This window comes from Heptranchias perlo, chromosome 45 (genome assembly GCF_035084215.1).
Source record: "Heptranchias perlo isolate sHepPer1 chromosome 45, sHepPer1.hap1, whole genome shotgun sequence".
Taxonomy (NCBI): domain Eukaryota; kingdom Metazoa; phylum Chordata; class Chondrichthyes; order Hexanchiformes; family Hexanchidae; genus Heptranchias; species Heptranchias perlo.
In genome coordinates, this window is record NC_090369.1 from 1,650,854 (window position 1) to 1,661,604 (window position 10,751).

Sequence of the window (10,751 nt, forward strand, 5' to 3'; positions counted from 1 at the left end):
AATAGATCAGATTTGTGCTCTGGCCCAGTTAGACTTTGTGGGGGACAATTTCCCCAGGATTCTCTCAATCTCCCACTGTAACTTTGCAGGAGAAACAGACGTTTTTTAGCCATTTACGTTGTTTCTCAGAGGGTTCTGCCAGAGATACCCCATGGAAATTCTATGCTTGCGTTTTTAAAGGAACAGGCTAATCCAATCACCAGTCCACCTTAGTAGCAGATTGCTTTCCTCAAGTCCCAGGTGTCAACCTTGGCTCAGTGGTAGCACTCTTACCACTGAGTTAGAAGTTCGGGAGTTCAGTACTGCAGGAGTGCTACACTGTCGGAGGTGCCGTCTTTCAGATGAGATGTTAAACAAAGGCCCCAACTCTTGGGTGGATGTAAAGATCGAAGAAGAACACAGAAGTTGTTCCGGTGTCCTGGATAATATTTATCCCTTAACCAACACCTAAAACACATTATCTGGTCATTTATCTCCTTGCTGTTTGTGGTAGCATGAAAGAAGTATCGCTATTTATTCTGAAGGATTTCAAAAACAATAATTTTCCAAGGACAGAGTCTTGAGTTTCACAAGCATGACAAGGGGATTGCCACAGTTACAAGGAAATAAAGCAGTGTAATGTGAGCTAAGGTAGATGCATAAAAATAAGCTGGGGAAAAGGATTTAGAAAGGGAACCAATACCCTATACTGAACGCATTACCTGGAGCCCATGCCCTGCGCTGGGTGCGGTGCCTGGAGCCCATGCCCTGCGCTGGGTGCGGTGCCTGGAGCCCATGCCCTGCGCTGGGTGCGGTGCCTGGAGCCCATGCCCTGCGCTGGGTGCGGTGCCTGGAGCCCATGCCCTGTACAGATACTTTAACATCCACCTGAACAGACAGATTGGGCCTTGGTTTAACATCGTATCTGGAACACGATACCTTTGATAATCCAGAACTCGCTCAATACTGCGTGGAATTTGAGCCTAGATTATATGCTGAAGTCCTGGAAGAGGGCTCAAAACCCCAACCTTGTAACTAGGAGGTGAGCTGACACACGTACTGATCCTGGGTTCATGCCCTTTCTGTTGCTGTGTTACATTGCTCCCAAGTCATTAGCTGCTTGTAAAATAATCAGATACAGGTATTTTTAATAACTTTTAAAAATTAGAATTATTGTACAGACAATACAGAAGAAGAAAAACATTCTAATGCAGAATAAAATGGAGACAAAGATTGATGCTGCCGTGCACTCATTGAAAGGTGCATAGGGAGAGTTCAAGATGCATTTATGATAAATTAGGGACCTGCATTTACATTGTGTCTTTGAGAAACATCTCAGAGTACAGTCACAGTTCTTGAATGAGCATTTTCCACACAGCAAAATTCCACAAACAGCAATGAGATGAATGACCTGTTTGATGTTTGAGGGAGGAATGTTGGGCAGGACACTGGGACAGTGCCTGCTCCTCTTTAAATAGTGATACAGGGTCCTTATCGTCCACCTGAACCAGGAGATGGGGACTTGGTGTAATGTCTTATCCTAACTTTGCAGGATTCCCTGAGGACTGCACCAGAGTGTCTGCCCAGATTACTTGTTTAAGTCATGGAGTACAGATCTAACCCAAAACCTTCTGATCTGGATATGAGAGTGCTACCACTTGAGTATCAGTTTGGCTCAGTGATGGCACTCTTGCTTCTGAGTTACAAGGTTGTGGGTTTGAGCCCCACCGCAGGACTTGAGCTCATCATTTTTTTATTCGTTCATGGGATGTGGGCATCGCTGGCGAGGCCAGCATTTATTGCCCGTCCCTAATTGCCCTTGAGAAGGTGCTGGTGAGCCGCCGCCTTGAACCGCTGCAGTCCGTGTGGTGGCGGTTCTCCCACAGTGCTGTTAGGAAGGGAGTTCCAGGATTTTGACCCAGCGACGATGGGTTCCACTTCAGTGCAGTACCAAGGGAGTGCTGTGCTGTCAAGGTGTTGTCTGTTAGACGAGACGTCTGCCTGTTCAGGTGGATGTTAAAGATCTCATGACACTATCTGATAAAGAGCAGGGAGTTATCCGGTGTCCTGGCCAACATTCCTCCCTCACCCAACACCACCACAAACAGATTATTTGGTCATTTATCTCATTTGCCCTTTGAGGGACAATCAGTCTAACACAGACGAGTAGGGGTCGAGCGAGGCGGTAGAGAGGTAGAACTTGGTATCGTCAGCGTGCTTCAGTATTAGTCATTGCCCAAGAAACCAGAAGCATGGTAGAATTCTGTTTATTGGTCATTTATAGTGTAAATACAAGGCGATTTCCCCAGTTCCTTTTTAAGTATTTTGGCCACAAAGAAACCACCAACACACTATGAATCCCCGATTAGTATTTAATATTACATTCAGTTGGACAGAATAACCCATAAACATCCTGCAGGTGAAGTTGGATGGTCTGTCTGCTCCCAATGAAGTCTAATATGGAGAAAAAACAGACAGGAAAAGTGTTTGTTATATCATCTATCTTGAAATCAAAACTGCAGTAAAGATATTTTAATGGTGGTCAGTGTTTGTCGTACAATGTGATGGACACTGCTGCTGGGTGACAGAATATTTTCACACTCAGTGTTAGAATCAAAAATCCCAGGGTTAAATACAGCATGGGTTAGATACAGGGTAAACCTTCCTCTACACTGTCCCATCAAATGCTCCCAGGGCATGGGTCAGATACAGAGTAAAGCTCACCTTGCAGCCCCAACAATACTGCAAATTATGATATTTCCAATTCCTACATCAGCCTTCTTTATGGCCTTCTTGAGTGAAACTGATAATCTAATGCTAATTTGTGCTGAATTCTTGGCAATGTTCAGAAATTTCCCTGCCCCTGCTTATGGGGTTAATCTACATCACTTAAATGTGTGTTTTGTACCTGAAATATGTCTCAGTCAAAATAACCTCCACATCTCACACTGCATGAGGCAAGTTTACTGTGCCAAGACATCTGATCCTATTTGAGTGCTGTGCCTGGTTAACAGTAACATGTTGGTTAAAGTTAATAGAATTTTCAATGGAATTAATTACTCATACCTTTGTCAGCGAAGTTTCCATCCTCTATCACAAAATCATTGTTTGCAGAACTGCCCAGTACAAAGATTTCCTCGCCTGTAAAATAATTTATGAAACATGTTGAAGCCATCACTTTATAAATGCCAATAGAAACTAGATCATTTAGAGAATGAGGAAACAGAAAAAAAACAAAGAAATGTATCTCACCTATTGTATATTTTTGTAATCATGTACAGAGTTATCACTATCCCGATAACTGCTGCAACAACTCCAACAGCACAGACAATGGTCCCAGAGTAGGGCATCAGAGATGGCTGATCTGTTTAAAAATCAGGAAAGCAAATTCATTCTTTGTTTCTGTAGCAGGTTTTCATTGATCCAGTACCTCATCACAATTGGCAATTCTTCATATTTGCATTGCAGCAGTGACTGCACTTCTAAAGTAATTCATTGTATGTGAAGTGCTTTGGGATGTCCTAAGAGGTGCGATAAGGTGCCATATAAATGCAAGTCTTTCTTTTCCTATGCAACGGACAGAGTTGGCAGGATATTCAACTGTGGAGCAGGCATCAGACCTGAGCCTGGTCCTGTCCTCGCCCAGCATCCATACATGCACACACTTTCCAGTAGTCACTGGATAGGGATCAGCAGCAGGAAGTCAGTCTGATTTTTTTTCCCCCCCCATCTCTAACCAATAGCATTGAGATTAATTGTAATGTCCCAAATGCTGCACTTCAGCTGACTCCACACTGCCTGAGAATCAAACCTGGGACCTTGTAGTTTGTCTAGATTAGAGCTACACTGAGCAGGTCCTTTATCCTTGAACCACTGGAGGAACTCTTCTGATTAATTACAATTTCTGATTAATTACAGCTATAGATTTGCTTTCCTATAGTACTGCCTTGTCAGACAGCACCAGGCCCTAAATGGCATTGGTTGGCATCACACAAAAATTAATAATTGCAATAAAAAAATTCCACAGGTACATTATTGTATGGACTATAGATTTTCAAGCTGGAGGATCCCAGGGATCAGATTACTCTGACTGTGACCGGCCATTAATGCGCACAGTGAGCACATTGTACTCTTTTTGGTATTGGTTGACTAACTGTCATGTTATTCCTGATTAATAAAATACATCTTCTGCAGTGATAACATAAGTTTTCTCTTGGGTGACTGATGCTGTGATTCAGAAATATAGGACAGGGAGAACTGAGGATAGTAGCCCCTGGGAGTATGTTAGTATTTGTAGGGGGTCCCCAGGAGTGTGTCAGTATTTACAGGGGGTCCCCAGGAATACATCAGTATTTGTAGGGGGTCCTAGGGAGTGTGTCAGTATTTGCAGCAGTCCCTGGGGGTGTGTCAGGATTTGCAGGGGGTCCGTGGGAGTGTGTCAGTATTTGCAGTGGTCCCTGGGAGTGTGTCAGGATTTGAAGCTGTCCCTAGGAGTGTCAAGATCCACACCGTTCACCTGAGGAAGGAGGAAGCCTCCGAAAGCTTGTGGGATTAAAAATAAAATTGTTGGACTATAACTTGGTGTTGTAAAATTGTTTACAAAAGATTTACAGGAGTTTGGTCCATGGGAGTGTGTCAGGATTTACAGGGTCTCTAGGAGTGTGTCAATATTTATACCAGTCCCCCACAGAAAAGTTTGAAAAGCTCTCGTGTAGAAAGCTGCTCCTGTGTATTTTTCTTGTTACCCTTTAAATGTAGTTAACAGTCACTTAATGCATAACATACCCAACAAAACAGTTAGCGGTTGATCGAGACTGATATGAGCTGCTTGGCAGCTGTAGGTGTCTCCATTTTGTGGTTCAATTTTGATGTACTTTAAGATAGTAAATGTCCAGTCTGCCTCAAACACTAGTTGCGATGATTGAACCAGCCCCGTGAATTGCCTCCCATTGATCAGGAAGTTGATATCAATTTCGAAAGGGTAGAATTTTTCTGCGTAACAGTACAGGGTCTTCGACTGACGTGTGTAGTTTCCCTCAGTGTAGATGTGAATGGATGGCTTTTCTGTAACAGAAATAACACAGGTAACTGTAACAACAACTTGTACTTTTATAGTGCTTTCACACAACAAAACATTCCCTTGTTTTACAGGGGTCTGGGGGGTCTGGGCAGGAAGTTGGAGAGGAGTTAGGGGAACTGACCAGAATTGCAGTTTAAAGAGGTACATTTACAAAGCCTTTTGAAATTGGGAAGAGAAGTTGCAAAGTGACAGGTTTTAGGAAGAGAATCTCATGGTACAGAGGTGTGGTGGATGAAGGCTCTGCCACTGATGCTGGAGCAGAGGTTTTGTTTTGTATGCCATGCTAAGTCCCACATTCATAGTATCTTTGACCTCCATTTTTCCTGTCCCCTAGTGCAAGACTACTATTAGCAGATCTTCTGTGCTCACGGTGAATCAGAGGACATACTCAACTGTAATGTCTGTTCACAGGGAGCACACCAAGAGCGCAAGCTGTAGCATATCATAGTATTCTTACACGGGCTAGGTCAACTAGGAAAAGTGTGAAGCCACATGGAGCACAGCACTATCTCGTGCAACTGCTAGGAACCCACGAGTCTACTACAACAACAACTTGGATTTATATAGCGCTTTTGATGTAGTAAAATGTCCCAAAGTGCTTCACAGGAGCGTTATCAGACAAAATGTTGACACCGATAAAGAGATATTAGGACAGGTGGATCAAAGAGGTAGGTTTTAAGGAGCATCTTAAAGGAGGAGAGAGAGGCGGAGAGGTTTAGGGAGGGAATTCCAGAGCTTAGGGTCTAGGCAGCTGAAGGCACGGCTGTCAATGGTGGAGCGATGAAAATCAAGGATGGACAAGAGGCCAGAATTGGTGGTGCGCAGAGATCCCAGAGGGTTGTAGGGCTGGCGGAGGTTACAGAGATAGGGAGGGGGCGAGGGCCATGGAGGGATCTGAACTCAGCAATGAGAATTTTAAATTTGAGGTGTTGCTGGACCGTGAACCAATGTAGGTCAGCGAGGTACCTTACAAGGAAAAGGACAAAGACACCACGGATCCTTAATGTAGCAGCACAGATTGATTTCAAGCAACAACTTCAGGCAACAAGAACAGCAACAAACACAGCGAGACACAGAGCTCCTGGAAGTTTGAACTTTGCGGGTGAGGGAGTGATGCCATTCAATAAGCGAGACAGACGTGATGTCATCAGAGGAGCCAAAACCTGGAAGTGGCTGCATAATGTCTCTAATCACTCCGTATATGGGATATATTCAATTGGCCATGGTGTTGTACATGGGGAGTGAAGACCAGATGAAGTGAGGTTAGAGGGCAGGGATAATTGGACAGACATGCACTCTGTCCTTATTTTTAGATAATATTTTGATTTTATATTATTATTTCTAGTTAAACAGCAAAACTGACCTCAATTTGGGAAGTGGAGAAGTAGAGTTGGTTGGAGCAGAGGAGTCTCTCTCTCTGCAGTCCAGGCTGAGGAGCCGGGAGATACAAAGCTGAGGCACTACAGCACCACCACTGGCCGGAGCTCGACAAGTTTATGTGGACAGTTTCCATTATAAAGGAGGACATGGAATCATATAGCACAGAAGGAGGCTATTTGGACCATCGTGCCTGTGCCGGCTCTTTGAAAGAGCTATCCAGTTAGTCCCACTACCCCCTGTCTTTCCCCATAGCCCTGCACATTTTTCTTTTTCAAGTAAATAACCTTCTGTTGTTTTCCATGGTTCCCAGAGTCCACTGAAACTTTTTAGTTGCAGATGTCATTAGATATAAAAATGTATATGTTTTTTAAAAACACAGCAAACAATGGGAATTCAGCCTTAAACAGTTAACTTAACAGGACCTCCTTTTACTAAAATAATACTATTGTGAACATCAATGTGAAAAGCACTTTTTGATTTCAATATGGGAATTTATAATGAAAAAGTTGACACAAAGTGTGACAAAACATGAGGTTTTGTATCTTTAAGATTTTTAATATTATATATATATTTAATATATTGGGCCGAATGGCCTTCTTCTGTGCTGTAACGATTCTATAATTCGATGGATACCTTCATCACTTAACCCTGGTGGGGATTTTAACTGCCAGCGGCTTTCTGACGGAAAGCTGCTTGTTTCAGGTAGATTTCTGCCTGCCTGTGGCAGAATGAGGCCACGGCGATTCTAACCACAGGGCCTCATGAACGTAACGCCAGCTGACTTCCTGCCTGGACCAGTCAGAAGTGGGAAAGAAGCAGCTGCCAGCCTGCAGAAATTCTGGTGGCCTTCAACTGCCTGCTGGCACTTGGGTAAATGTGGAAACTGGGGTTCTGACGAAGGGGGGGGCGTGGTAGGAGTGTGTGTGTCCAGGACAGGGGAGGTCTAAACTTTCCCTGTGGTGTCCGGAGTTACACTCCTAATTCTCCTGGCCCCACAGAGGAAAGTTAAAAAAAAATGCTTAACTTGAATGGCCTCTTTTGCTTCCGATCTTGTTCTCGCTTAACTTTACCTGATTGGAAAGCCGCCGTGGCATCCCCACTCGGGTAGAAGTTAAAATCGCAGTCAGGGCCTGATGGCTTCATCAGATCTGAACATTTAAAGAAGGACCCCGCTGACTTCAGGCGGATGCCTTTGCCATCCTGCTCAGAGAGCAGGTTAAAATTGAAGACTGTGGGATCCAGGCTGGACTTCAGCAGACGAAGTTCAGCACTCATTCACCTGACGAAGGGGATAATCTCCGAAAGCTTGTGATTTTAAAATAAATTTGTTGGACTATAACCTGGTGTTGTAAGATTCCTTACATTTGGACTTCAGCAGGTAAGTGACCCAACCAATTTTAACTGCCTACCCTTGTGGTTTCCGTCAGACGGGTAGGGTTAAAATTGACTCCCTGGATTCGAGAGGGTGGGCGCAAGGCCCTGCTAGACTGTCACCGAAGCGTTCCTATTACCAGCCATCCAGGCATGACTCTTTGATTTTCCTCCCATCTGCTGGAAGATGCTGCCACTTCCCCACCGAACGTGGCTCAGCTTAGGATCTGAGCAGGACAAAACTTGAACCCAGGCCTCGCCCTGCTCCATGTCACTGAATGATAGTGCACTAATGTTCGTGCTTAGTGTCACTGCGAGCAGTTTTTTAAACTGTAAATGAGCAACTTACTTCTCGGGATACTTTTAGCGTTTGTCAGCTTTATCAATTCTTTGGTGATGCTTCGCAGGCGTGCCTGGAACCCACGTGCCCTCTCTTTAAAATAAGTCACTTGTTCCTGACCCAGTTCTTCTATCCCGTCTGTCACTTCGCCATTTATAACAAATTTCAGCGCTCCATAATCGTAGAACATAAAGGGAGTGGAATTTATATTGAAGATGTCTATATTTGTTTCTGAATCAGAAGTATCAATACTGTAGTACAGCTTTGCAGAGACAGTTTCAAATTCTAGGGAGGGAAAACAGCAGAGAAATCACAAAATGGAATGAAATATTTGCATTTATATTGCACCTTATTAAATCTCTCCAAAGCATCGCTAAGGGCTTCACGTACAGAGAATTACTACAAAGTTCAGTGACTGTTATGTAAATAAGCATGGCAACCATTTTGTATACAGCATGATCCCACAGAGAGCTGAATGACCCAGTATTCTGTTTATTGGTGGTGTTGGTGGAGGGAGGAATGTTGGCCAGGACACCTGAACAACTCCCTGCTCTTCTTCCAACAGTGCCATGGATCTTCACCATCCACCTGAATAGGCAGGTTTAACGTCTCATCTGGCAGCTCTGACTGTCCAGCAACCCCTCAGTACTGGAGTGTCAGTTTAGATTGTGGACTCCATTTAGGGAGTGGGGCTCAGACCAAAAACCTCTGACTAGGAGGTAAGAGCAATACCAAGTGAGCCAAGCTGAAAACATTTCCACACAGAATAACTGTCAGGAGTAGCATATAGAAGGAGTTTTGAGGAACAGTAAATCATGTACATAAAACCAATTTAGAATATTATGGAGTAAATTTTACAATTTAGTAATCCTAGCCCAAAGCTTTGTGCGAGGGGAATGATTATCGGGGATTTGTGTGTGGAGGTCAGTGCCTCCACTCATGACAGGCAAAACTCCCTGTCCATCAATTTTAATCTTGTAAGATACACCATGGAAAATCATGTGGATCAGAAATCACGTGCACTGAACTCTGCGCTCAAATTCCCAATGTGTGCTTCTGTCACATGAAGCTCTGCACTGGAGGCACTCAATTGTACAATTTATCCTCTATAGGTATGAGGCATCACTGAGAGACTGAAACATTCAATGTCTAATGTCAGATCAATGTACTGCAAGTCTGATTATCAATAAAGAACAATTGAACAAAATTAGAGGGTTAGATCAAATTTTCTAAAGAACCATGACGATATTTTCTGCTGTTAGTTTTAATAAATTCAGAAACGTTAACTCTTAAGCTCGCAATCATAAGGCGATAGCCCTTGGATGCTGAATTCTACTGCTCTTCCTTAGTGATATATTAAACAGATAAGGTTATAAAGCTAGATTTTTCATTTCCATTTATTTCAACCCACCCACTGCCTTTCAAAGTTAAAATAAATTAGAGAATCTCTGAGCGGAGACTTTCATCCCATCGGTCAGGGCTGGATTGAAACCCAGGTCCCTGAGGTGAAAGCAAACTGCACTGCCTCAACTTTGATTTTGTAAAGTGATGCTCCCCAGAGATGGGACTAGAGCACTACAAGACCAATTCTGTGACACAAGCTCCCACCGAGAGTGGAGGTCACAAACCACCCCTATGTGTCCACACAATACACTCACCAATCTCTGCTCTTGTTACTGTTGTAAGTGACAACATGATTATTAGGAACCCACAGAGTTCCATGTTGGTAAATGACTTCTTGTTTCTCCAGCAGCTCTTGGAGTACGTGAATAGAGTCCTTCTGTTCACAAGTATAACTGAGCACATTGGCCGACGCAGTTTCAAACCATCTACTTTCTGTTCCAGTGATGTAAATCAATCTGACCATCCTAACACCTTATTGGATGTTCATTTCTCAATCCCTGTCATTTTGGCAGCACAAATTACAATCCTAATTCATCTGTCACTTGGCATCGGTTCAATGTGAGAAACCAGTTATTCAGGAAACAGTGAGGTTAAATACACTCAGCCACGTACTCACCAACTGCTACTCTCTCACTCAAACTTGTACACAAACACACTATTTCTAAATAGCAGTGCTTAAATACACCAACAACAACTTGCCCTTTGATGGAGTGACAACTTTAACATAGCAAAATGTCACAAAGCACTTCACACTGTGCACCTTCTCCCCACAGAGCACTGCTGATCTTCCCTTCCATGTCTAGGGAGGAACACCCCACCAGTTGGGGGCATCTACCTGCAGGTTCGCCTAGAGCCCATTGGGAAGAATCCCAGCAGCCAGTGATAGGTCTACCCCTCCAGTCCTCATTAATGAGCCTGACTGGTGGGTCAGTCAACAACAGTGTCCTGGAATAGTTAAGGACCTGCCTGGCTCAGATATCTGATTAATCAATCTCCCACAGAAGGTTGACTCCAATGTTCCATTACCAGGCATGATATCTCGGATCCAACTCGATTCCAAAGAGACTCCACCAACGGCTCCCACACCAAGAAGACAGTTACATAATGGCCATCGGGCAACTGACAAGTGTGAATTTAAGCCCTCACTAGGCAGACAGTGGTACCAGGAGCTCCTCAGCAGTGGGCTGTTGAACAGAA

General features: G+C 43.8%; 1 protein-coding gene across 1 annotated transcript; it reads right to left on the minus strand.

Moving 5' to 3' along the window:
- Positions 1-1,135: 1,135 nt before the first annotated feature.
- Positions 1,136-9,964, minus strand: LOC137306792 (RLA class II histocompatibility antigen, DP alpha-1 chain-like). Its single transcript, XM_067976174.1, has 6 exons — positions 9,809-9,964; positions 8,160-8,435; positions 4,765-5,043; positions 3,232-3,343; positions 3,046-3,120; positions 1,136-2,433 (listed from the first exon to the last, which is right to left on the minus strand). The coding sequence occupies exons 1-5, from the start codon at positions 9,954-9,956 to the stop codon at positions 3,081-3,083; spliced, it is 855 nt and encodes a 284-aa protein (XP_067832275.1). The 5' UTR covers positions 9,957-9,964; the 3' UTR covers positions 1,136-2,433; positions 3,046-3,080.
- Positions 9,965-10,751: the final 787 nt, after the last annotated feature.